Here is a 27819-nt window from a genome sequence, read left to right as displayed (position 1 = left end):
ATTTCACCTTTCCTCCTGAACAAAGGAGTTCAAGACTGCAGACATCAACAAAAAACATTAAAACACACACACACCCCAACCTGGAAATAGTTAAATTCATTCTGAACAACAGTTTAAAATTTAAATTTAAAAGCATTTCTATTCTGCTTAATATTTCAAAAATCTCTTAAGTGGTGCGAATTACTCCTGAATAAACATTCATAGGATCTGGTTGCAGCTTGCGAATAAATCACAGCGAACGACTCCCAAGAACTATACAATACATAGACCGGATCCGACTTGCAAAGCGTCTAGCCTCTTCTTCTTTTTTTTTTGTTTAAAGGCTACTGCGCCTTTAAATTTCCTGGGACGCTTCCCGCCGTTTCCACGGCGACGGAAAAGGTGAGAGTGGCAGGTCGGGCAAAGCAAAAGCTGACTGTGACGCTACCAAAACAACAAAAGGAGCCTAGGGAGGATGAGCTGCGCACGCGCAGGTCCCGTCAGTCCGTCGCCTGCGCGCGCGGGGCCCGAAAGGCGTGCCAGCGCCTGCGCGTTGGAGCCGCGCGAAGCCGGCCTTGGCCGGGCAAAAGCGCGGAGTGCGGCGGGGAGGGGGGAGGAACAAAGATGGCGGCCCGTGCTGCAGGAGTTGTTGTTGCCATGGCGTCCTGCAGGAGGTGAGGCCCACACACCTGAACTCCTTTGCGGCACCGGGGGTCTGTTGCGGGACGGGGTGGGGTTTGAGGGCTGGGGGGGGGGGTGAGGGCCGTGGGCCGTGTAGCACGAAGGCTTAAGAAGAGGGGGGCTCTAAAGGCTCGGTTAAAAGGATGCTGTGGGGGCTCCTCTCCGTATTTGAGTCGTGGGGCCGGCTGTGGGTCTGCATGGGGGGCACAACGCGACTTAGGTAAGGCCCACCTGCCTAGATGCTGTCTAGCGCAGGCGGCATTCACACGCTGTGCCTGTATAACGCGAGGGGAGGGGGAGGGCAGGGAGCACAATTTGACATTATTATGTAATCGCAGCATAATAATATGTGGGGTGAGTCTTGACGGGGTGGGGTTTGTGTTTTTTATTTGGGCGGGGGGACTTCTCTCCCCAGGGTCCTCGGTGAAGGGGGTGGGGAATGGGCTTCTCATGGGGGCTCTGGACTGCGAAGGAGGAGGGCTCTAGAGGTTGGCCGATGAGGCTGTGCCGCCTAGGAGTTGGGGTGGGCTCTTGGTGACAGCAGGAAGACCCCCAACCTCTATGGAGTAAGTGGGTCTAAAGTGTGGCTTGGAAGTAAAACAATTGAGGGGGGGGGCTGTTCTGGGTGTCAGTATGCTTTTTATGGCACTGGTCCTCAGCTGGTGGGTTCGGGGACCCCGCTAGTGGGTCACGGCTTGTTCCAAGGTGGGTTGCAGCAGGAGCACGGACATCATGCAGATACATGGTGAAAATATTAGGGAATGGGTCCCAAATTGTATGGATGTGTTGAAAGTGGGTTCTGGGAGTGAAAAGGTTGATAACTACTGTTTTATGAGATGCATGGACAAGGGCTACTAGGAGGCTGCCTCTTGAGAAGGACATCCTGCCGAGGGCGAAACCAACTTCATCTATCTGCCAGTGGAGGATCAGCTGCTCCAGTCCTTGATTTTCCTCTTCCCCCCTCATTCCATTTTCCTTTCACATTGTGTCTATTGAATTGTGAGCTAGTTCGCAGATATTGTCTTATCCTTTAATTTACAAACAGTGCTTAGAGAAATTTAGGAGCTTTGATAATGATGATGATATAGGTTTTAAAATAGGGAAGGTATGGACTGTCTTTTTAAATGGGAAGATGCACCCCAAATCAGAAGATGGATTTGTGTTTTAGGTGTTTAAATGTGCTTTAGGTGTTTAGATATATTATTGGGTTGTATCCAGGGCTAGTTCTACCCATAGAAATGAATAGGCATGGCTAATTCAGTTCCATTTCGATAGAGTAGATTCATCTACTCAGAGTAGAGTAGAAGTTGGATAAAAACCTAGTATTTAAATGGTGTATGGCAGTGTCATTATCTGGCTTTATGGTGTTTCTGAAGATTTGGTCAAATTCACAGAAAAGGATAGAGCTCTGAGTGTCTCTTTGCTGCTGCAAGATATGGCAGTAGTAAAGATCTGAAGGATTTTTTTTTAATGATGAGGTGGAGGCCGCTAGGTGTCATGGCTTCAAACAGGGTTAGACATAGGAGAGGAGAAGGCTGTTGAACTTCCATATCCAGTAGAGGTGGAGAACCTGTTAGGCCCTCCATATGTCATTAGACTACAACTTCCATCATCCCTGATCATTGTCCTTGCTTGCTGGGGCAGACGGAAATTGGAGCCCAGCAGCATCTGGAGGGCCACAGATTCCCCATCCCTGGTGTACAGGTTGAGACTACCTTTGAATTCCCCAGTGCTGAGGACAAACATGAGGGGAAGATTGTTGCTGCTTTAGCCCTGGATGATGGAAGCTTTCTGGAGGGACCTGGCTGGACAAAGTTTGTACTGGAGAACTGGACCTTTGCCTGACATTGGTGGGCGTGCTCTATCTCTCCCAATAACGTTTTGCATGTCAATGAAGCTTTGGAACTCCCAGGGGATGTCTTCTTTTCCATTTCAGCCATGGTGAAAAGAAGCAATAGAGCAAAGGGAAGATATGAGGACCAGTGGTGGTTGTCCTCAAGGAGCACATCTGTGATCCTCCAGATGTTAGACTCCAACTCCCATCTTCCCTGGCCATTGGCCATGCTAAGAGTTGGATTCCAGTTAAGTTGTGGGGGAGGGAGACACAGATGTAGACTGGCTGATAATAAAGAGAACTCTGGGATTTTTGTGTATGTAAATAATAAGCTTCTAGAAACCAAGGGGAAGTGCTCTTGTTCCTGAAGCCTGCTTGTGGGTTTCCCGCAGGCAATTGGCTGGCCACTGCGAGAACAAGATGCTTGACTAGGTTTTGGCCTGATCCAGCAGGCTCTTCTTTTGTTCTTCTTTTGTTTTTCATAGGATTGTAGAGTTGGGAGGGACCCTGGGAGTCATCTAGTTCAACCCCCTGCAATGCAGGAAGCTCAACTGAAGCATCATTAGATGACCATCCAACCTTTGCTTAAAAAACCCCAAGGAAGGAGAGTCCACCACCTTCTGAGGGACCTACACAATTTTTGTTCTTCTGTTGCATCTCCTGTGTCTGTCTCTATTCATTCCTCTTTCCTCTGTGTTCCTATGAATATTTTAGAATATAAGCAAAGGACCACTCAGGCTTCTTCAGTGTCATTTATATAAATGGGACTCTCTGTATATAAGTAAATGAGAATGTGTCGAAATTCTGTGTGCCAAGAAAAGCTAGATTCTATAACCACGGCAGAAATTATGCTGATAATACATTTGCATATTCTTTTTTCATCTACTTTCTCTTGCTTCTGCTGTGTAGTGACAAATACCGTAACTATACCGGTTACAGAATCTTCTCTTCTCCTGCTTGCTTTCAAGTCTTACTTTGCAAAAAAGGAAAGGTTTTTCTGAAGGCTAGCTCTTTACTTTGATCCCCTATTCTGTGATTGGGTGGAATTTGTGTGTCCCAGCCTGTTTCCTATGTGGCTCTTGAGGTCTCAGTGGGCATAGCTCTGTCTCCCATAAGAAGAGCCCTGTTAGATTGCACTAAAGCTGGGGCGGGGGCCAGGACCTTGTGACCTCTACATGTTGTTGGACTGCAGCTTTCATCTTTGAGTCCAATATCCCGCCTTTCCTTTTTTTATATAAAATATTTATTGGGTTTTCCAGGATTAATATAATATAATATAATTATAATTAATATAATATAATATCCTGCCTTTCCTAGTGACCTGCCAAATGCTCCACAGTCGGAGCATGAAGGCACCGGTCCTCTGCTGCTTATTTTGTTCCTCAAGTCTGCATAATTCATGTAATTTCCATAGTTCTGCTTAAGCAGGCCTTTTGAATTTGGCACAGAAAATGGGTTTTCCCTTGTTTTTAAATATGTCGCTCAGAATCTTGTTGCCTCTGTAAAGACCTCCTTGAGTTTTGATTTCCAAAGAATTGTGATTTCCAAAAGAATTGCGCCCGGAATGCAGAAGAAATCCCCTTTGGCCAATGGTAGCAGAGGAAACTGAAGGAGAACCTCTGATGGAGAATGGCTAGCCAGCAGCTCTCTGAAGCTCACAAGCAGCTCAAAGAGGCAATAGCCCTTTCCTGTTCTCCGCTTCTTCAGCAGCTGGTATTCAGAGGTATACAGCCTCTGAACTCCACTAGCCTTCGTGGCTGCTACCCATTCATAGACTGGTCCTTCACGAATGCGTGTAAATGCCTTGCAGTACCACCTAAAGTCATATAACTACACAATGCCCTAAAGCTGTTTGGCTGATACCACTGTGGCAGAACTTTGGGACTGGGGGCTGAATGCGGCCCTTCAGGCTTCTCTGACTGGGCCAGGTTGCCTCTGGCTTGCCAGGATGGAAAGATGTGTGACCTTTGCGTGGCCTACTATACAAAGTAAGAGTTGCACCCATTGCTCTGCCCAGTTTACCACTGACTCTGCCCTGACACTGGCATGTGGCCCCTGGAAGATGCCCCATGAGAGAATGCGGCCCTTGGGCTGAAAAAAATGCCTGACTTCCCTGCCCTATGGAGTGTTTGTGATTTTTTGGTCAACCTTTAGGTGTCCTGGTTATTGGAATAAAATGTCCCATTTAGGTAAGTAGATGCACATGAAGCTTAATTCATGAAATAATTTAGATGCAAATGCGAGTGAGCAGCGATGCTGCCTATTCCCCCTTGCTGCTCTCGAAGCTTGGAACTCCCCCCTAAATATGTACATGGCGCCACCTCACCTCCCTTCCTTTGAATCACTTCTCAAAATTAATCCTTTTCTAAGGATTCTTCTTTCCAACTTTAACCAAGTTTTAGGCCGATGTAACTGCATCTGTCCACAATTTCTCCCCCCCTTCTTCATTTCTCCCATTGTCTGTTTTGGATTGGAAGCTCCTTGCAGATGGCCAACTCTCTGTACACCCCTCTGTGACTTACTGTACCCCAGAAATGGGAAGTCTGTGGCCTTCCTGATTTTGCAGAACTACAACCGCCCTCATCCCTGACCACTGGCCATGCTGCCTTTGGCTGATGGAAGGGCCACAGAGTCTCTGGTGCTCAAAAGCTTGCACTGACTGGCCATACTGGGCCAGGTTCAAGGCTCTTAACAACTTGGACACCTCAGTGTCCACCTCTCCCTTGTATCCCTGCTGATCAGAGAAGTATTCAGGGGAATCACTGTTAGTTTTAGTGTCCCCCCCCCCCATGGCTCAGATGCGCAGCATTTGGTAATGTGGGCCCAGTGGAACCTCCTTCTAGCCAAGGTCCGACAGGCCCCCTCCCTGTTGAACTTCTGTGCTTTCTGAATTGGGTTAAAAAAATAATAATCCAGCAGGCATTTTAATTTAATTCTGATTTTGTAATTTTAATTGGGTTTTGATGTCATTGTATTGAGATTTTTGTGTGCTGCACAGAGATGATATAATGGAGAGCTATATAAAATGTCTAAGCAAATGAATAAAAATGTGAAGGAAACACCCATTATGTTACAGGTACTCCCAGCCAGGTGGCCTTAGGCTTCGGTTTCCAAGGTTTTGACAATCTGCGTACCTCCAGAGCTCCTTTCACTCCGTCCTTGGAATGACGAGAACTATTAAACCTGTATCGCAGAAATAAAGCCAAGGTTCTCAGGAAGCCAGAAGCTGAGCTGAATCCTGCATTGTGTTTACAGACTATGCTCACCCTTGTTTCTGAGGAATTGGAGTTAAGATGTGGCCTCGGTTCCCCCTGAGATGCAGGGAAGCGCTTCCCTTTCCATTGGGACCACCTGTCCTGGAATCTGGCTGTGGGGAGCATCTCTGAGTAAAGGCGGAGAATTTTACCAGTTTTCCTTTGCTGTTTTTTTGTCTTGCAGGGCATCTGCCAAGAGGAGCCCTCCTGCGGTCAGCCACCTCTGTGAGGTGTGAGCCAGGGGCCGGCGGGGGTGAGAGTCTAGCACTTTTTGAGAGGTGCGTTTCCAGCTTGCTGGGCTGGGGTCTTTGAGCTGCTTGGCTTTGTGCTGTCCATTTCTGTTGAGTGCCTGTTTTGAGGGGCTAAAAAATTTCCATGCTTTTATTAAATTGGAAACTGGGATTTCCCAAGAGTCTGTGTGCTCAGTCCTCTGAACTGACTTTTCCCACAGTCTCCTGATTTAATTGCTGCATTGTTTTAATGTGTATTTCACTTAAGGGTGTCTATATTGTAAGGTGATTGTGTAGTTTAATTAGGAATGTTTCTACTTCAGTGTTTTGTTTCCTTTATACACAGTAAAAAGCACAGAAGCCTATCCTGAACGTTAAGTGGTATATAAAGTTGTTAATAACTGATTCTATCCAGCTAAATCCTACTCAGAGCAGATGCACTTAAGTCAATGGACAAATTAGTAATAGCTATTTATTTCTCAGTTGGCTCCAATCCAGTATTAATAACCAGTAGCCTCATATTTGGCATTGCTCTGGAATGATAAGGAACCAAAAAACCAGTGCAGCTCTGAAAGGTTCAGTCTGCCATCTTGATTCCAAATGATGCCCAGCTGTATCCAAACATAGACAAAAGCCTGGTCCTTGAGCTCTGGAGGAACCATTATGCCAAATTTGGTTATGATATCTTAGCAGGTATCCGAATGCACAGCCAACAAACATACAGTGGTACCTTGTTTTAAGAACAGCTTAGTTTATGAACAACTTGGATTAAGAACGCTGCAAACCCAGAAGGAGATGTTTTGGTTTGTGAACTTTGCCTTGGAAGCAGAACATGTTGAGTGTGTTCCATTTGTAAATTGAGTCCCCCGCTGCTATGGGAAAGCAGGCCTTGGTTTCAGAACGCTTTGGTTTAAGAATGGACTTCCGGAACGGATTAAGTTCGTAAACCAAGGTACCACTGTATTTCAAAAACGTAATGTGAAGAAACAGACCTGACCGTTTCCCCACTTCCCGCTTTTGTTGCTTTTCTCCCCAGGGCCCTCCTCTATCTCCTCTCCGCAATGCCGCAAGCCTCCGAGCACCGCATGAGCCGGGCGAGAGAGCAGTCGGTCATCACCTCTCAGCCGAAAGCCACCTCCAAGCTCCCCAATGGACACCGAGCCCCGAGCCAAGAGCACCGTGGCTGCTCCTCCGCCGCCTCCAACGGACTTTCCGTGGCGTCCAAATTGCGCCCGTTGCCACCCAGGCCGAGCCCTCTGGATGACAGGGGCAAGAAGCTGGAGCTCGACCGAGGCCGGGCCTCCAAGCGCAGCGACACACTGCGCGCCTCCGCCTCCCGCCGCGGCCCCGTCAAGGCAGACCACGCCCTCAAGGTGCCTGGCTGCCCGCAGGCCGGCACCATCTCTGGCAGCGCCTCCTTTACCATGCCACCCGGCGTCCTCCTGGGCGGGCCGGACTCAGACCGCTGGAGCGGCAACCTGCTGCGCTCCAAGTCGATCAGCATCGGCGACCTGAGCCAGTCCGGCAGCCGCGGGGAGGAGCAGCTGAGCGCCGTGCTGAACCGGCTTGCTCTCCGGGACCGCAGCCCGTCGTGTAGCCACAAACACGGCCTGGGCGCCCTGGCCCTGAAGAGGAGCTCGTCTCTGCGGAGAGTCAACGTCACCCCCGGGGCAGATGGGAGGCCGTCGCCCACGCTGCTGTCCGTCCGCACGGAGGGCTGCCCCAGGACTCGCGCCCTCGACCCGCAGGCCACGGAATACGCTCGTTCCCAAGACGTCCCGGTATCCACCAGCCCACCCCAGAGCAAGGGCCCTGTTCCGAGCAGGCTGGAGGAGAAGGCCACTGCTGTAAGGGACTGGCAAGGGGTGCCCAGCAATGATAATCTTTGGGGAAATGGAGGGCCCCAGGCTTTACAGTAGGGTACACGGGTGTGAAGAAAGTAGATAGAAGGAACTTTCTTAACCTTAGAATCCAGGGCTGTCTAGAAAACTGATTGGCAGTAGATCCAGGGGCAAACTGAAGAAAGTAATTCTCTGCAGCACATGTAGATTCACTTTTGGCATCTCTGTATTTAAGCAGTTGCCTGGGAGTTGTAGGCACAAAGGAATTCCCTGTGGCAGAAGGGTCCTGGATTCCTCTTCCGTCCTGCACCCCTCACATTTGTCCCTCCTCAGCCAAAATACTTTGCAGAATGCTTTCCCCTTCCTCCTCCCTTCCTCCCTGGCTGCTAAGAATCCCGCGTCCTGGGTTTCCATACTAGACATGGAGGACCAACCTCTTAGCAAGCTAGTGCTTAGAAAACAAAGTGTGGGATACTTACTGTTTATTCAATTTATATTCCGCCCTTTATCCAAAGATGTCAGGGCGGTTCATAAGATCAAAATACAGGATAAAAGGACAAAATAGATAGTTAAAACCAAAATGAAACGATAACCCCCACCCCAAGAAACACATTTAAAAGCTATAACTTTTGTGGCACTATGGGGAGTACGTTGCCATGAAGTGCAGTCACAGTTGCCATTTTGGTTTGTCTTAAAGCAGGATTGGTGTAACCTGTGGCCCTGCAAATGCTGCTGAGCTCCAGCTTCCACTCTCCCTGACCATTGGCCATGCTGGCTGGGGCCTACCGGAGTCCAGCAACATCTGGAGAGCCAGAGGTTCCCACTCCCTCCTTTAAAGGTGGATGACTTTTTGTTCATCTCTTGATCGCCTGATAAAGCTCCCATGTTCAGTAGCAGTATACCGCTGAATATCAAATGCTGGGGACAGGCTGTTGCCTTCACAATCTGTTTGTGGGTGCCCCAGCCTGAGCCGACTCAACCTCTGCTTGCACACCAGGACTTCTTTCTCTCCTCTCCTGGTGCATCCCCCCTAACCCCCCAAAATAATTGCCCCAGAGGGTTGCGTGAGCAGAAACTAATGCTCGCTGGATTTCCCTTGATGTTTATGCTGTCCGCTCCCGCTAGTTTTTAACTGCTTTGTTTCATGTTCCTCCCAGGCAGACATGCACGCACGCAGGACTCTCCTTGGCAGACGGCTAAGTATCTCTAACAGAATAGACAGCCACAAGAGTTCCCAGCATTCCTTGGGGGTGAGTCTGTGGGGGGGGGGGAGAGCACCGTAGTCGTTAAGCTGGTTTTAAGTGGCTCAGCTGCATTAGACACACTTAAGTGGGTTTATCGGCCATGGAACCTTGCAGGTTGTGCTTCGGCGAGTCGGACAGAGATCCTTCTCTGAGAATTTGCAGGAAGCCACCACCAAAGGAAGTTTAGGGGGACTTGTGGTAGTTTGCCTGGTTTAGATTTGAACTTCCCTTATACTACTAAGGCAGAATACTGGCCCTTCTAGTTCAGTATTGTCCGCAGTAACGGGCAGCAGCTCTTTGGGATTTTCCATCCCTACCTGGAGATGTCAGGACCATCTGTGTATAAAAGCAGATGCTCTATGCCACTGAACTATCCCTCCAAAAGAATAATAACCATTGAATGGGTTCCTGTAGATCTGCCCCTAGCTGTTTGCTTTCCCCTTTGCCTCATAGGAAGGCTGCCTCTGTATCCTTCATATCAATTACTTACAGTCCTGTAAATACTGGCAGATGGCCAGCATGGATCTGGTTCCCCAAGGCAGGAGGGTGGAGTTCTGGCCTGACTCCCACCACATGCCAGCTGCTGGGAAGTGAGACAGCACAGGCATGGCTTCTTACAGCAAGGCGCTTTGGGTGTCGTTCGGGTGGCAGTGAGAAACTTAGGAAGCCTCTGTATACAGAGTTGAGTTTTATCGGAACTGACTCTTGAGGGTTTCAGGCGGTTGACATCCCCAGGTCTTCTTGGAGAGGCCAGAGATTGAGCCTGCAACCTTCTGCATGCAAGGCAGATGCTTTGCCACTCAGCTGTAGCCCTCCTCACTCTCAACAGTGGTCCAGACAGAGAGGAGGGCATAAGAAGCTGCCTTCTCTTGAGTCAGACCATTGGTCCACCTAGCTGCTCAGTATTGCATATACTGACTCCAGGATTTCAGGCAGGGTTCTCTCCCAGTCCCACCTGAAGATGCTGCTGGGATTGAACCTGGGACCTTTTGCAAGGCAGACGCTTTTCCCACTGAGCTATGCCCCGTCCCCAAGGGGTGATGGCTGTTCATTGTGCTGTCACCCACACACATGGTTTTCTTTTCTTCTTTCTGTTTATTGCATGGTGAAAATCAGTGAAGCTTTTTGTGGACAAACGTCGTCTCAAGGAGCAGCCTCTGCACAGTTGCATTGCAAGCTGCTTCCGCTGGTCCATCTGCCCCTGTTGGAGCCATCTCAGAAGATGCCTCCTTGTGGCCTCTCCAACACTTGAAAGCAGGAGGCAGATGGGAGGGAGGGAAAGGAGACTTTTCTTTGGTGATGGCCTATCGAAAATCACATTTGTTTCCATAGAAACAGATGCATGGAACAAAATGTATAGAGTTAGCAGATGTCTCCCCTAAATCTTTTCTGTGAGTGCAGGCAGGGACGGTCTTTTATTGGAGGGGGTGGCGATGGCTTAGGGGAAGGCACATTCTCAAATGTGCCCATTTTCTTCCACTGCTGTCCCAAGCTGGCACCCTTTTGCTGAACCTGGACTGATTTGGGGGTAAAATGTCCGCGCCCAGCTCCTAGCTCACTATCTGCACCCAGTTTCCCCCGCTAGTGACTCTGGTCGACTCAGGTGCTGACATCTTCCAGAGTTGTAACGGCTAATTAATTCCCTGCGGCAGGGATTCTCTTGCGCAGTTTTTATAGGTCTGTGTAACTATCCGACTTGCCCTGCCCAAGGTAGCTTTTGGGGAACGTCCCATTGTGCCAAGGTGGGTTGGCCCACTGAGAAGTCGCCCGAAGCAGTTGCCCGCTGGGTCTCGGGGCTTTTCTTGAGGACTCTGCAGGGGCCTCTTGGGAAGGCTGCTAGCCGTAACCCTGGTCACCCTGAGCTGTGTATATTTGCTTTGGTTGTGTTTTTATTGTGCTGCGCCGTTCCCACCCTGGCTCCGCAGTTCTCCGAAAGCGTTGCTGCTCCCCAAAGTAGCTCTTCCTGCTAATTAATCCCGCCGAGATGAGCCTCCAGGAGGAGCCAGGAATAGCCAGGGGAAATCGGATCAGCTAATGAGCTGCTGGCTTATAGGGACGTGAGGGAGGGCCCGCCAGTCCTTTTCCCCGCTTGGCGCTGCGCAGGACGAGGGCTGCACCTCTTTCTCGCCGGCTCTTCAAGCGGGAACGGGCAGCGGGGGAGCCATGCCGGGGCTCCAGGGGGCCACTCTGGTGGAGCTGCCCCGGAAGCTGCACCGCACGTTGGCCACCAAGCGGGAGCTTCATGGCCGAGCGGCGGACATCTCTGAGTCCGTGGTCCACACGGCGGTGATGGGGCTGCTGCTGATGACCAGTGAGGTAACCCCCCCCCCCCAATCTCTCCCCGTTGCTGCCACTAAGTTGATAATGTCTGACGCGGCTTCATTGCGTGGCTTTATTCTACAGAAGTGCCCTGAGCCTCTTTCTCCGTATCCTTTACCTTTTACCTTTTTGGTTCTTTGGCTGGATTTATACCATTCTGTTCCATATGGGACAGTTTTCATTGTAATGAAGGATGATTAAGAAACTTGACTATTAAAAAAAACCTGCTGTTTGCTGGGAGAATTTGAGGAACAGGGAGCTTTGGCCTATGGGACAAGGCTGCAGCTGAGAAGAGCGTGGAAAATGCTTTTCCTTGATTTCATAGTGGATGAGAGCAGCGCTTGTTGAATTATTTGTCTCTGACCCAGTAGTTGCCTTTAATTCTGGCCAGCGACTAGGGACCCAGTTACAATGTTTGTGATAAGATGTTTCCCTCCTTCTCCTCATCCGCCCACTGCAAGAAGAGGAGAGGACATTTTTAATAGCTGTTTGAAAGAGTTTTTTCTTGGAGTTTTTTCTTGTGAGAGAAACCTGCATTTGCTGCAGTTCCCTTCTATATTACTAAATTCATACCCCACTTTTTCCCCCCAAAGTTGTCCAGAGTGGAAAACACACAAGCAAGAAAACAATCTGAACATCTTAAAAACACCACTCCAGTACGGATGCAGGCCTGCTTTTATTGCACCACACAGCTATTTAAAAATGAAGAGGCTTGGTCTTCTTTTGCAGCTGGTCTCCCTGATCTCAAGCTCTTCCTTCCCTCCACCACAAAAAAAGGAAACTGAGAAAAGCAACCAGTTAGTGATGTTGCTGGGATGAAATGGCTGTAGATCAGGGCACAACCTTCCTGTCAAGGGCCAATGGTCTAAAGAAGGGGTTGGCAGGATCTGTGGGGCTGCTGGACTCCAATTCCAGACGTTGCTGGACTCCCATCAGCCCTGGCCAGCAACATCTGCAGGGCCACGGTGTCCCCCTTCAGCGGATACAGCAACAACTTCATATGCTCATACAGTTCTCTTACATTGGAAAAGTCCATAGTTCAGTTGATCAAGCCCTTCCTCTGCCTGCAGAAGGTTCAGTCCCTGGCATCTTTAAGTGGAAAAGATTCTGAAGCTCTAGAAAGGCATGGCAGTTGGTGTGGAGCCTATTGGGTCCTCTGGATGTTGCTCAGCTGCCTCCCATCAGCCCCAGACAGCAGGACCAATGTTAGGGAGTTGGATTCCAACAACGTCTGATCCCAAAAAGGTCTGAAGGGTGCCTGATTCCCTCCCCCTGGAGCTAAGGAAGGATTGGTATCCAGACTCGTTTGGGGGCATGCAGCTCCTGTTTCAGAACTTCTTGGTTGCAGTCTTAAAAAAATGCCCCAAGGGTGCCTCCCTCCCTCCCCCTCTTGATTGTGTTCAGATTTCCTTCCTGTCACGGCAAGTCGCACAATATAATTGCGTGTATTTAAATCCTCAGCGGTTACCGCTCAAGCTAACCTGCTTCAGAGCCGCTGTGATTTGCTCACTCCTTCTCTGCTCGAGATGACTAGGTAGGGGAGCTGGAACTCCTCCACAGCTGGAAGGGAGAGGTGGATTGATTTGAGAAGCCTGCAAAAGGCAGCTTGGCCAGAAACTGCAGTGGAACGACCCCTAGACCATTGAGAGGAATCCTACTGGGGGGTGGGGAGCTCTGGCAATGCCACAAGAGAGACCTGTGCCAGTCTTCGGGTTGGGATGCTCACTCTGTATGTGTACTTAAGTACGGATGTATCTGTCAATCCTGCATGTGGAGACGTGAGACGAGACGAGCCTATTATTCCCGCTGTCACAACACGCAAACCATCCCTCCCTCTCTGTCTCTCTCGTTCACTCTGTCTGTTGTTTTTGTTTTTTCCAGACGCATCACACTCTCCTGCTGGGCTCTGGGCACATAGGTCTCCGCAACCTTGGCAACACGGTAAGAAGTGGGCGCTTAGCCTCGCCAGCCCCAGGTGAAGAGAACTCCCCCCCCCCTGCATAAGGGGCTTGTCACAAAGGTTTCTTTTGAAAGGCCCCAACAATGTGCAATTTTTGTTATTCAAAAGATGCCTTAAAATAACCGGCATTGAGAAGTCAAACTTGGTAGGAGGCGAGGTAGCCGTGTCAGACTTGCCACAATGAGAGCAGCAGAAGTGATGTCTCTTATTGAGTTTGTTGTGCGTGTGTTGCAAAGGTGGCAAATCTTTTCTGGGTTGGTGGGTGAGATCTGCATCTTTCCTACCCCTGGAAGGCCACATTTGACAGGTGGGTGGCGTTGCCCACCTGCCAGTTGCCTGGATCCGCAGTGGCATCTTGCGATGCAGCGCTTTGAAGCCCTGACTGTTGGGACTTCAAAGCGTAGCGTGGGGCTGTTTGAAAGCCCTTTTGCAAACGGCCCCAGCTGCTCTTTAAAACTCCAGAGGCCACATTTGACAACCTGGTAGGCCAAGATTGGCCTGTGGGTTCCCCACCGCAGATGATTTTGACCTTTCAGCTTGTATGATGTGTGCATATTCTGCACAACCGCTCTGTGCCGTGTACAGAAAACAGGTTTGGAATTCTGCATCCAGGTGTTGCTGAGGGAGGTGAGGTTGGGTGGTAGGCTCCACAAACGTTCTGCACTAAGCACCAAAATCAGACGCAGGACCCAGCATCTTTGGAAACTCGGTGGGATTTTAGGTGCTTCCTGAAGGCAGCTTGCAACCCTGCCGCTTCAGTCCCCGTTCCTAACCCTTGATCCCCTTCTGGAAGTTGTGGGAGCCTAGCAACAAGGACAACCCCAGCATAACTAAGAGCATACGCTGTGGTTGGTTGCTCCAAAATGGCAGCACACTCCTGTTTCCCACCACCACCAGGAGGGGAAAAGGGGAGAGCATGGAAGTCAGGATTGCTGGCTAGGAATATGGGTGTTTTATTGCATTCTGCACTGGAGCACTAGGTAGCTGATGTGCAGTTCACAGTTGTTCCCCCTCCTGTCCAGGCACTGACTCACCCCAGGCCTTCTTTGCTCCAGCAAGGTTTTATTTATTTAAAGGCATTTAAAAACAGCTTTTTTTATTACAGTCGTACCTTGGATCCCGAACGCCTCGCAAGTCAAACATTTTAGCTCCCAAACGCCGCAAACCCGGAAGTGACTGTTCCTGTTTGCAAACTATTTTTGGAAGCCAAGCGTCCGATGGGGCTTCCGCAGCCTCTGATTGGCTACAGGAGCTTCCTGCAGCCAATCCAATCAGAAGCCGTGCTTTGATTTCCATCTGTTTTGGAAGTCGAATGGACTTCCGGAACGGATTCTTTTCGACTTCCAGAGTACGACTGTATTATTATTCACTAAACAGTGTGTAACATAAAAACAATGGGTTGTAGCCAATGCAAATCCTATTCAGAGTAGACCTATTGAAATTAATGGACCTAAATTAGGTGTGTTGGTTTTTGAAATATTTCTTACTGTGTTTTCAAGAATAAGGAAATACATCATCGGAGTAAACTGTTGAGTAAACTATCGTATATATCAGTGTATAAGATGATTTGTTTTTCTAAAAAAAGAATGTCAAAATTTATGGGGTGTCTTATACACTTATACACGGATAGTGCCGAGGGTGTACTGGTGATTGGTTGTTGCCGCGAGCAGGAATGTTTCATTGGCGATAGGGATGTTGATTTGTGTATGCAGTGAGGGCTGCTGCTGTGGCAAGTGGCCAGTTGAATGGCAGTTGATGGCGGGTGATTGTTTTTGCCCCCCCCCCCAAAAAACCCCTCAAAAACTGTGGGCAATCCGCTCCCAAAAAAGCTGAACAGCTGAGGACAACTGTCTGCAAAAAAACCCTCAACAACTGTGGGGCACCCCCCCCATTTTCTTAAACCTGAGTCCCCAAAAGGGGGCGTCTTATACATGGGGGCATCTTATAGACGGAAAAATACGGTATGTTGATACAATTGCAGTACACAATTGTACTTCCCTCAGTCAGCAAACAACCATTCGCAGAGCCTTTGTAACAAACTAACTAAATGAAACAAAACTAAATCTCCTGCCCTGTTGGTTTCCCCCCCGCTCTGAGTTGGACCAACATTGGATACACCCCAATGGGAGGGGAGTTTATTCAACTTGTTTTTTCTCAGAGTAGACCCGTTGAAATTGATGGCAAAGACAAAGTAACGGCATTCTGTAATACAAGGGTAAGGACAGAAAATGTCTCGTTTTCAAGTCCCCACCCAGTGATGTTCTGCAGGGTGCTGTGTTGGAGGTAGAATTTTCCCAGCTGATTTAAAGGTTCTCCCGGGACAATACAGGGGCAGGTGACCTTTCAGGTAGCTGCATCCTGTATGTCTACACACCATCCCTTTTGGGGGAACGGGAATGTTGCAGGCCATGATGATACCCCCATTGTATCTCCCCCTCCAGTGCTTCATGAATGCTGTGCTTCAGTGCCTGAGTAGCACCAAGTCCCTGCGGGACTACTGCCTCCGTCGGGAATTCCGGCAGGAACAGCCCAGCGCTCTGCGGACCCAGCAGGAGCTGACCGAAGGTAAAGGGGGGAAGCGGAAAGACCCTGCCCTGCTTTTTCTGTTGTTGTTTGTCTTCCTGTTGGCAGAGTCGGTTATGTAACCAGATCACTGTCTGAACGAGCTTCAGCTAAAAAGGATCCTTGTAGTGAGCCAGCAATCTAAATTGGTCTCTGGAGGGCCTTAATCCAATCCCGGTTGACCACTATTATATAAGTACCTCTGCCTTGAACAAAGTATTATATAATTAGAGGACCTAATTCCAGCACTGTCCTGTCCCTTTCTCACCTGCGAGGTATTCATAGGCCACCGTCTCTGGCCTTCAGCTTGCAAACGTATTACAGGAAACACCTAAATAAATATTGTGGGACAAACTGCCCAGGCTTATAATCCACAATTTTGAGGTGGGGGGTGGAATGGTGGGACAGGGAGAGGATTATGAAAGTCACTCCTAAAGGAGTGGGCGTTTGATATTGCATTGTGTTTGCACATCTTTTTCCATTGCTCCAGGCCCTCCTCTGACCCCCTTGATAGTTTTCCACCAGCAGTATCTTTGAGCCTGTCCTGTTGGGAGGAAGAGGGTCTAGGTATGAGTTCTGCCTCTGCCACAGTCTTCCCTGTGTGGCCTTGCACAGGCCACCTACCTAACTCCAAGCCCCAATTCCTCATTTGTAAGACAAAACCAGGAATGGTAGCATATTTGCCGTGTTTCGAGGAAGAGGAAGCAAAATGAAATTTGCTGAGTGTTTTCCCCAGTGTAAAAATGGAGAAGGAGAAAGGGAACAACTCCTTTATTTTCTTTTTTTGTGGCTCTTCATTCTCCAGCCTTTGCAGATGTCATTGCCACTTTATGGCACCCCGATTCCACGGAGGCTGCCAACCCCAGCCGCTTCAAAGCCGTCTTTCAGAAATACGTGCCATCCTTCACAGGATACAGGTGAGGCAAGTTGGGGTGCCCATTGCCTTATCCCTGCCCCACTGCGGCTGCACATTTCTTACCCACCCCAACATTTCCCCCACCCCGGCCTGCCCAACGCTTCTGCCTTTCTTCCTTTTCTAGCCAGCAGGACGCTCAGGAGTTCTTAAAATTTCTCATGGATCGGTTGCATGTGGAGATTAATAGGAAAGGGCGCAAGACTCCCAGCATCCTCTCTGACGCCAAGCGACCCTCAGTACTAGAGGACACGGACACCTTGAGGTGAGTGCAGAAAATGTGGTGCCATCTTGTGAGCTGTACAGAAGAAACTGCTCTATACCACAAATCGGAGCATGCTTCTATTTTTTAAAGGGGAGAGGGCAGGGATTGAACCTGAGACCTTTGGCTTGTGAGGCGGGTGCTCTACCGCACAGCTACAGTTCCTCCCTGAATGTGTCAAGCTGCTGTATACCAGGTCATCTATCCCAGTACAGTCAAGTTGCATCATCTGGGCATTTTACTTACACAAATTCACTTTTGCATGCCCAGCTGCGGCTCCATTCCAGCCTTTTTCTTCTGCCTCCATTTTTCTCTCTCTCTTACTCACCTCCCCCCTCCCTTCTGCTGCTCACTTTCACATGGGGGAGTGAGGGGAGGTAGCAGAAACATGGGGGAGGCCTCCCCATGGGACTTCTCCACCACCAGCAGCCAAATGAAAAGTAACTTTGGCTATGCATGGTTTTCACATATATATGCAACACCTGGAACTAAACCCTTGCATGTGATGCAACTTGACTGCATTGTCTGCTGATAGTGGCTCTCCACAGCCTCAGGTTTTTGGCAACTGCTATCTAAGAGCTCTTATGTTTTGTTACTGTTTACAGTCATTTCTCGGTTTGAAGTCGCTTTTCGGGTTGCACTTGGTGGCGACCCGGAAGTAACGAAGCGTGTTACTTCCGGGTTTCGCCGCTCACGCATGCACAGACGCTCAAAATGACGTCATGAGCGGAAGCGATGAATCGCAACCCACGCAGACGCGGGGTCGCGGGTTGCATTCGCTTCAGGATACGAACGGGGCTCTGGAACGGATCCCATTCGCATCCAGAGGTACCACAGTATGTAAAGTGATTGTTTGAATGATGCCAGTTTCTACTATTGACACAATATATGCCGCTTTTCAGCCAAAAGAGACCCGCAAGTCAGCTCACAAAAGAATAGATACACAAATGCCAACACAAATGATAAAAATTCAAAATAATTAACATTTGAAGAGTGTTTGACTGCATTCGTTTTCCTGCCAAAGAGGCAAAGAGCATTCCCTACACACACAAAATTGAGAGCAAGATCAAATCTTTAAGCAGCGGCTCCTCCTTATAAGAGTCCCAGTTAGGGGGCAAGGCAGGTGGAAAAGCTTGCCCGGGTTGATTCCAGGAGTCTTTCCCATGACTAGAGATCCTTGGAATTGGATCTGGAACTGCTGCAGTGGTACCTTGGGTTAAGTACTTAATTCGTTCTGGAGGTCCGTTCTTAACCTGAAACTGTCCTTAAACCTGAAGCACCATTTTAGCTAATGGGGCCTCCTGCTGCCGCAACGCCGCCAGAGCACTATTTCTGTTCTCATCCTAAGGCAAAGTTCTTAACCTGAAGCATTATTTCTGGGTTAGCGGAGTCTGTAACCTGAAGCGTTATGCAAAGCACAGGCTCTGCTACTGCTTTATGGCCCCCTCCCCTAAACACCACCTCAGAAGAGAGAGGAGATAATGCTAGAAGGGGCTTCCCAAGGAAGCTGAATGTTGGAAGATTCAGGACAGACAAAAGAAAGTCCTTCACTCAGTACAGAGAGGTAACCCGTGGAACTCACTCCCACAAGACGAGTGGTAGCCAGCAACTTGGATGGCTTTAAAAGAAAATTAGGCAAGTTCATAGAGGAGAAGGCTCTCAATAGTTGCTTGCCACGGTGTCTGTGTTCTCCCTCCACCGTCAGAGGCAGTTGCTGGGAAGCGCAACTGAGGAGAGTGCTGCCACTTGCAGGCTTCCCAAGGGATCTGGTCAGCTACAGTGAGAGCAGGCCTTGATGGGCCTTCTGGTCTTGCAGGGCTTTTCTTATGTTCTTACAATGGGCTCATATTTCCCGGTCCAGTGGCCTGTCCTAGTGCAGGGTGTTTCTGACCTACCTGGGCTAATGTGGTGAACAGTTGGGCCTGACCTCCCAGTGTAGCTGAACTACTAGCAGCGCTCAGAGTGTGTCTGAGCACATAAATGCTGGAGGCTGGGTTTCTAGTCACCGCTTGAAGCCTGATTCATACTTGCATCTCCATTGCTCAGTGCAGAGCTTGGATGTGAGAATTGCCATGCTTGGAAAGCATTTGTGTGTGGAGGAGGTGTTTGATGAAATCTTCCCTGCGGTGACTGGTTGTTGCTTACTTAATAATAATAACTAGCCGTTCTGTACCACTCCAGTTTTCAAGTGACATTGCAGACATTCTCAGGTAATTTTTACAACACCCCCGTAACCTGGACTGGTATCGTCACACCCACGTTTCAGATGGAGTCTGAGACTGGCTTGCCAAAGACCATCTAGCGAGGTTGCTCCTGAGGCAAGATTTGAACCAGGAGCTTACAGGTTCCCAGCTCAGTCTCTTACCCCCATGCCAGCTATCAACTTGCTGCCACTGAGCTTCCAAATTTCAGGGGTTGATGGGCCTCCAGTTCACCATCAGTGCCTGGGATTGTAAGCTCATCAGGGGCCTGTTTTGGCTTTCTTCTGCAGTGATGCATTGGTACTGATGTTGCTGAATTAAAATAATAATCGTTTTGCAGGTGGGCTCTGCTTCCTCCTGTTCTCTGCCCCGGTAACCAATGCCCCACCTCCATCCAACCCTCTTCCACTTCCTGCTCATGTTGCTCACACTCTCCTCTTGGGTTTCTTTCCTCCCCCCCCCCCCCAGTGATGACGAACAAGCCAACCAGATGTGGAAGCGCTACCTGGAGCGAGAAGACAGCAAGATAGTAGGTGAGCAGGTGTTGTTTCTTGCACAACCTTGGGCTGCCAGCTCCCATCATCATCCCTGACAGTTAGCCAGGGACTGATGGGAGATGGAGTCCGGCAATCCCTGCCGGGCCACAGGTTTCCCCCATCCCTGCCCTACAGCATGGGAATGGTCTGAGCTGAGCCATAAGGTCGAAATGATTTGCCTGTGACTAAGCCAGTCTAGGAATCGCCCACCTGGTCACACAGGAACATGAGGGCCACTCGAGGGTAGACCCAAATTCAAATGCCAGTGTGCAACTCCGACAGGGTGCTTTTGGTTCCATCTATTATCAGCTTGAAATGCTCCTTTGGAGCCAGAACGCATGAGCTGTAGCAGAATGTGCAAGTCGAACGCTGTTTTTAAGCTGGCCCACACAGTAACAGAAGCATTTCTTTCTCTCTCTGTGCTAGATCTCTTTGTCGGCCAGTTGAAAAGCTGCCTCAAGTGTCAAGCGTGTGGCTACCGGTCGACCACGTTTGAAGTTTTCTGTGACCTCTCCCTGCCTATCCCAAAGGTAGGCTCCTCGTGTCGTCACGGCAGGCTTCAGGGCAGATGCTGTTAAGTGACTGATGCAGCTTCCCTACAGCAAGTCAGCTAGCTAGCCTGGCTAGCTCAGAACTGTCCACTAATATGACTGGTAGTTTAAGGGATCCTTTTTAACTGGAGAGTTAATCTGGGAATCCTCTGGAGTGTTTTCTCTTTTAACTGGTTAACTGGTCAAAGTATTGGGGTTTTCCCCCTATCCTGTAAGCCAGGAGTAGGGAAGGTGGGACTTTCCATATGTTGCTGAACTCCAGTTTCCATCATCCCTGATGACTTTATACTGGCTGGGGATGATGGGAGTTGGAGTCCTTTGAGCTCTGGAGGGCTACAGCTTCCCAATTGCTGCTGTGAACCACTTCAAGAGAGAGGTTTTTTTTTATAAAAAAGAAAAGGTGGTGATTTTAATATTAATATTCCTGGTTGTCATTTTGTGTTTATCTACTCATGAGCAATATCAGAAATGGGCCGCCCACCTGTCAGTCCCCTGTTGCTACACTGTTATCAGGCGATGCTTCCTTTTGAAGCCCCAGTTGTCAGGACTTTGAAATGAACCGTAGGGCTTTCAAAGCCCCCCACGTTTGGTGTGGTGTAGTGGTTAAGAGCGGTAGACTTGTAATCTGGTGAACCAGGTTCGCTTCCCTGCTCCTCCACATGCAGCCTCTGGGTGACCTTGGGCCAGTCACACTTCTTGAAGTCTCTCAGCCCCACTCAACTCACAGAGTGTTTGTTGTGGGGGAGGAAGGGAAAGGAGAATGTTAGCCGCTTTGAGACTCCTTCAGGTAGTGATAAAGCGGGATATCAAATCCAAACTCCTCTTCTTCTTGCAAACTACTGGACTGTGGACCTTTCCTATAATTTTGCAGTGGCTCGGAAGCAGCAAGAAGGAAAAGGGAGGGGGTTTGGCCATCTGAGCAAAGGGACTTGACATCCCCTTGAGCAGGGGAGGTAGACTGAGCTGGGGGAGGAGAGGTTCCTGCACCCAGCTTCTGGGTAAATTTTGGCACTTGCTGGCCTGGCAGTGGGGCAGAGGGACTGCCAGAAGTGGAGATCTTCATCCCTGCGTTTGTTTTTTACGTGTGAGCACTGATGTTTGTAAGCCTCCTCGAACGTTCAGCCTAATGGATAGGGTGGTGGTAAAGATGATCTTTCCAACCAAACCCTTGCCCTGATTTCACAGAAAGGCTTCACCGGTGGGAAGGTATCTCTGCTAGACTGCTTCAGCCTCTTCACCAAGGAGGAGGAGCTGGATTCTGAAAACGCACCAGTAAGTTCATCGTGCTTTTCTGCCACGTGGGTGATGGCATTAGCAGTAGCACCTGTTTTATTGAATTTGTGGTGTCTTTTTGTTTAAATGATAATTGTCCCACTGTTTAAGAGGTTTTTTTAATAAAAAAACCTCCAGTGGTTTATAAAAGCTTTTACAGAAATAAAATGTAGTATAAGCATCTTCTCTTCTTCTTCTTCTTCTTCTTCCTCCTCTTCTTCTCTCTCTCTCTCTGAGCAGGTGTGTGACAAATGCCGGCAGAGGACCCGAAGCACCAAGAAGTTGACCATCCAGCGCTTTCCTCGCATCCTTGTGCTACGTATCCTTTCTGCATTCTCCCCCCCCCCCCCGGCCCAACTTCCCCCAAGAATTGGGAGCCAGTCAGGGCTGCAGCTGGCGGCAGAGCGCCCAAAGTATTCTGTTTGTATTTTATCTGCAGATGTAGAAGCCACTTTGCAACCAAAGGTTACCAAAGCGGCGTACAGAAAAATATCAAGTTGAAATCCCAACTCAGTAAACTACAAGGAACAATAGCAATTTCTACAGTTGTACAATTGTTGTCCTGTAGTATGACTGCGCCACACTGCAGGGAGAAAGTGGCTGCTTAGAACAGTCTGTTAAAAATGTTAAGATGGTCAAATTGGCCTACTTTTCAGGCTGGCTCTGCAGAATTACACAAAGTACTTGGGATAAGCGATACATACAGTCATACCTCATGTTATGTTTGCTTCACGTTGCGGCTTTTCAGGTTACGAATGCTGCAAACCCGGAAGTGTTTATTTCCGGCTTTGCCGCACGCGCAGAAGCGATCTGCGCGCTTTGTGCATGTGCAGAAGCACACTATCTTTTTTTAAAAAAATACATTTTTATTAATTTTCCAACAAAATTATACAATTTTATCCAAATTTTAACAAATAAAAAAAACATTTTGGACTTCCTTCAGCTTCTCTGGTAATCATCCATAGTTATTCTTCAGTATGCATTCCCTTCGTTGTATTGCCATTTATCTTCCCTCCCCCTTCTATTTCTTTTTGACAATACATCTTAACTTTTACAGTGCTTCTTGAAACCCCACTAGCGTTGTTTGCACATCACACACATTTTTCAGATATTCCACAAACTTTTCCCAGTCTTCGGTAAACTTTTGGTCTCTCACATATCTTATTTTCCCAGTTAGTTTATCCAATTCAGCATAGTCTGTCAGTTTCATTCTCCATTCTTGTATCGTCGGTATTTCCTCTTGTTTCCATTTCTGGGCCAATAAAATTCTTGCTGCTGTAACTGCATACTGAAAAAGTTTACAGTCCTTTCTTTTTATTTCTTTTCCTGTAATCCCTAAAAGAAAAGCTTCTGGTTTCTTTACAAAAGTATATTTTAACATCTTTTTCAATTCATTATATATCGCTTCCCGGAAACTCTTCACTTTCTTACACTCCCACCACATATGATAAAACGTTCCTTCTTTTTCTTTACATTTCCAACATTTCTTACATGTCTTATACATTTTTGCTAATTTTACTGGTGTGATGTACTATCTATAAAACATTTTCATCACGTTTTTCTTCAATGCCATGCATGCAGTAAATTTTAGATTTTCTTTCCACAATTTGCAGAAGCACACTATCACGCTTTGCGCACACACAGTAGTGGCACTCTACTTACGGACTTTTCAGGGTGTGAATGGCACCCCGAAACGGATCACGTTCATAAGTAGAGGTACTGCTGTAAATCGAAATCGGATGCTTTCCTGGGTTTCCTAAGGAATTCAGGATTGGCTTCTTCTGGCCTCTAAAGACGACGCCGCCAAGGCTATTCTGGCTTGGGTTTTCTTTTATGATGAAGCATCAGGTTACGCTGCACTGATGTGTGTGATACTCGGTATCTTGCTCCTTTCCAGTCCTGCTGAGTTTAGGGGGGAAGGCAAGAGGTGTATTCTAGAGCAGTGGGACCAGTGGTCAAAGTGCCCTCGCTGCACTCTGCACAAGCATTACAGTCCTTCTCCAGGTTGAGTCCTGGAGAAAACTGTATATAATAAAGTGGCTTCTGCAAGGTTTTGCAATACAAGGTGGATGCCAGAAAGCTGCTGAAGCCCACCTAGTCCCCTAGAACAGCTTGACGCATGAAGAGACAAATTTATATAATATATATTTCATTTCATTTATATCCCACCTTTGCTCCAAGGAGCTCAAGGTGGTGTGCCTGGTTATACGCCAGTGTGGTGTAGTGGTTAAGAGTGGTGAACTCGTAATCTGGTGAACCGGGTTCGATTCCCCGCTCCTCCACATGCAGCTGCTGGGTGACCTTGGGCCAGTCACACTTCTCTGAAGTCTCTCAGCCTCACTCACCTCACAGAGTGTTTGTTGTGGGGGAGGAAGGGAAAGGAGAATGTTAGCCGCTTTGAGACTCCTTCGGGTAGTGATAAAGCGGGATATCAAATCCAAACTACTACTACTACTACTACTCTTCTTCTTCTTCTTCTTCTTCTTCTTCTTCTTCTTCTTCTTCTTCTTCTTCTTTTCTCCTGACCTGTTTTATCCTCACAACAACCCTGCAAGGTAGGTTAAGCTGAGAGGCAGTGACTGGCCTCTAAGGTCACTCAGTGAGTTTAATGACCGAGTGGGGATTTGAACCCAAGTCTCCCAGCACTTTTAATTGCTTTGCCATCACAGGCTCAAAACAAACATATAAGGATGGTGCTTAAAAAGCAGGCTAAACCCGTGAGATTCACTTAGATGCACACCTGCCATCAGGTGTAGAATTGGAAGGATGAGTTTAACTTATTTTTTATGAATCATTTATTTATGGCATTTACACCACCTTTAGCCAAAAAGGTTTTCAGAGCAGCTTACAAAAACCAAATACTATCCCTCCCGTGTGGCTCACATTCTTAAAGGACATGACACACGAGGAAGAAAGGATGGGAGGAGGAAAAAACAAGCTTGAGTACTTCAAGTTATAGCCAGTTATATTGGTTCATGTGTTTTGAGAAACAGACGGTGAAAAGCAGGATATCAGTTTTGAATAAACAAAATTCTTTAACTCACCCTGTCCCAGACCTGAACCGGTTCTCCACCACCCGTTACTCCATTAAGAAATGCTCCGTGTTTGTGGATTTCCCCCTCCAGCAGCTCAACCTGAAAGAGTTTGCCAGCGAAAAGGCCGGTGAGTTGGCGTGCCAGGTCTGGGCCAATCCCTCCTGTGCCGTCTCGGGGCCTGCTTGCTGGAGAAGGGGAAGTCTGAGCTCCTCCTGTTCTCTCTCCCTGTTCCAGGCACCCCTGTGTACAACCTCTATGCCCTGTGCAATCATTCTGGCAGCGTCCACTACGGCCACTACACAGCCTTCTGCAAGGACCAGTCTGGCTGGCGGGTTTACAACGACTCCCGGTGAGCAAAGAGAAGACGATGGCTTTCCTTTCCTTTCCAAATCTCCACCGTGCTGATTCTAGTCTAGTTCTAAGGAAGCTTTCCTAGATCAAAAGCGAGGGTGTAAACACTCTCCAGGGTTTTGTAGCCAAACGACGCTGGTCAGGCAATCCAAATTCTGTGACCCGGGTTCGAAATGCGTAATTTCCTTGTTGAGTAATCCTGGGGAGGAGAATTCCCCGGACACTGAAGGCCTCTTCCATCTCATAGGGAGATAGGGAGTAAGACCGTTGGTCCAGATCGCTCAATATTGCCGCGTCGGTCTACTATGGAGTCAGGAAGGTGCTCTCTCCAGGGCCTGCCTGGGGGTGGATGCAAAGGATTGAGCCTGGACCCTTGTGCATGTAAAACACACACTGAGCTGTGGCCCATCCTCCCAAAAAAGGAACCTGGGATATATAGGAAGCTGCCTTGTATTGAATCAGACCGTTGATTCACCTAGCTCAGTGCTGCCTGCTCTGACTGGCAGCAGCCCTCCAGGGTTTCAGGCAGGGGTCTGTCTCTCCCAGCCCTACCTAGAGATGCCCAGGATTGAACCTGGGACCTTCTGCATGCAAGGCAGATCCTCTCCCACTCTCATTCAGCCGCACTTGTTGAGGTTTCACACACACACACACACACACACACACACACACACACACACACATTCACTTTCAGCTGTTTTGTAGGCATACGGAGTAGAAAAGTCCTTTTTTCGTTCTTAAATCAAACCGTGAAGGGCAGGAAGCTGAAAACTGCACCCTGTGTCAGCATTTTCCAACTCTACAATTCTGTGATTCTGCACCCGCTGTGGGACTGTGGCGCTCACCCAGGCCAGCTCTTTTATGGGTCAGAGGTCACTTCCTGAACCCTCCCTGCCTGTGGCCTGCTTCCTTGCACCATAAATCCTGTGCTCTGCTCTGGACCAGGATGCTAATATAATTAGGTAGCTGTACTAACTAAGTAGCTTAAGACACCTGTTCCTAATGTGTGCCCTGCTTGGCAAGGGTTTAAAGCAGGCCAGGCTGCTGCCTGAACACCCTTGATGCAGCCTTGCAGCCAACTGCAAAGCCATTCAAACCCGGCTGCCCTAGAACCCAAATTCTGCAGTGTGAACAGCTCAGTTTTGCAACCAATGCAAAACAACAGCAAGGGGGTTGTATCCAACGTAGAGTAGACCCATTGAATTCAACAGGCATGACTGACTAAAGTTCATTGTTTTAATTAGCTGACTCTGAGCAAGAGTGAGCAATCAAAATCTCTGGTTTTCCTCACTGGCATGTTTCCCCCCCTGCTCTTTAGCACGATACAATCCTCTCCTGCTCATTATGGGATGCTGGACATTGGTGCCCTGCCCACCAACCTCTCGGAGTCTTCTTTGGCCATCACAGTGCTTTCTAAGATTTCATCTAGCATAGCTCATGTATCACCACAAAATCAAAATGGCTACAGAAAAATAAGAACCTGGCAATTAGATTGATAAATTATCTGGCCCATGCTACACCCTGTGACTTTGGCTTTCTTCTATACACTTGGCAGTGGTTATTAATTTTATTTCGTATCCTCTACACACATGGAAGGGACGCGGGTAGCGCTGTGGTCTAGACCACTGAGCCTAGGGCTTGCCGATTGAAGGTCAGCGGTTCAAATCCCTGCGACAGGGTGAGCTCCCATTGCTCGGTCCCTTCTCCTGCCAACCTAGCAGTTTGAAAGCACGTCAAAGTGCAAGTAGATAAATAGGTACTGCTCCGGCGGGAAGGTAAACGGCGTTTCTGTGCACTGCTCTGGTTCGCCAGAAGCGGCTTAGTTATGCTGGCCACATGACCCGGAAGCTGTACACCGGCTCCCTCGGCCAATAAAGCGAGATGAGCGTCGCAACCCCAGAGTCATTCAAACTGTACCTAACGGTCAGGGGTCCCTTTACCTTACACACATGGAAGTTTACAAAAGTACTGGGCAGGGAGGGGCGGCAGTACAGGCGACTCCAAATTTCCAGTTGGTTCAAAATGCAATTGCTTATTTGACACTGGGAGGAGATCATATCACTGGGAGGAGATGTGATCTCAATACCATCAGCTTTGGTTATTTACTGGTTTTTAGACTAAATTCAAAGTGCTGGTATTAACTTCCTAGAACCAGCACACCATAAGGGCTGCCGTCTCCCGTGTGACCAAGTCTGAAGTTCATCTTAAGATGTTCCTTTACTGTAAGACAGATGTGGGGAACCTGAACTGCAGCTCCCTATGAGCCCCAGCAGATGTGATCAGTGGGCAAGGATGATGGGAGCAGTGGCAGACTTTCAGATTTCACCAGCGCCCTTTGTGGATCCACCTCTTGCCTTCCAATCCGCTCAGTTAAGTACATTAGAGTTGTGGTGCGCTGCTCAGCGCCCAGTGTGGCAGAACTGGTCACTCTGCCTAAATCCGCCTCTGATGGGAGTTGTAGTTCTGCAACATCTGGAGGAGTATCCCAGGCGAGTAAGATGAGGCAAGTAAGGTTTCTCTGCTAATGTGCCATCCTTTCTCTCCCCCCCCCCGCCCCTTTTGCAGTGTGTCTCCCATCAGCGAGAACCAGGTCCCGTCCAGCGAGGGCTACGTCCTTTTCTACGAGCTGGGTGACATGCACTGGAAGAAGCAGTAATAGTATTGGAACCCAGCACTTTCGGCCCTGCCGCCCCTCTTACCTCATAGAGACTGGTGCTCGGGTCTTTTTTTAAAAAAATCATTTTAAAAAAGCGACGGCGACAAAAAAAAAACAACAATAAAAAAACAAACGACA

The 27819-nt window shown here is 48.6% G+C and overlaps 1 protein-coding gene across 4 annotated transcripts; it reads left to right on the top strand.

Annotated features, from left to right (window-relative positions):
- Nucleotides 1-454: 454 nt before the first annotated feature.
- USP21 (ubiquitin specific peptidase 21) lies at nucleotides 455-27819 on the top strand (the record flags this gene model as incomplete). 4 transcript variants are annotated; one of them, XM_079958013.1, is made up of 15 exons in its annotated part: nucleotides 455-653; nucleotides 5933-6026; nucleotides 7015-7825; nucleotides 8977-9069; nucleotides 13264-13323; nucleotides 15784-15907; nucleotides 16710-16821; nucleotides 16945-17082; nucleotides 19749-19813; nucleotides 20243-20346; nucleotides 21553-21639; nucleotides 21880-21958; nucleotides 24694-24801; nucleotides 24909-25023; nucleotides 27591-27819. In XM_079958013.1, the coding sequence occupies 15 exons, from the start codon at nucleotides 455-457 to the stop codon at nucleotides 27679-27681; spliced, it is 2280 nt and encodes a 759-aa protein (XP_079814139.1). In that variant the 3' UTR covers nucleotides 27682-27819. The 4 variants fall into 4 exon arrangements, with proteins under 4 accessions (XP_079814139.1, XP_079814140.1, XP_079814141.1 ...); XM_079958016.1 differs by lacking the exon at nucleotides 455-653 and adding an exon at nucleotides 1087-1226; XM_079958014.1 differs by lacking the exon at nucleotides 8977-9069.

Source organism: Podarcis cretensis, assembly GCF_951804945.1.
Source record: "Podarcis cretensis genome assembly, chromosome: 16".
NCBI lineage: Eukaryota > Metazoa > Chordata > Lepidosauria > Squamata > Lacertidae > Podarcis > Podarcis cretensis.
This window is presented reverse-complemented; position numbering and strand designations above follow the sequence as displayed.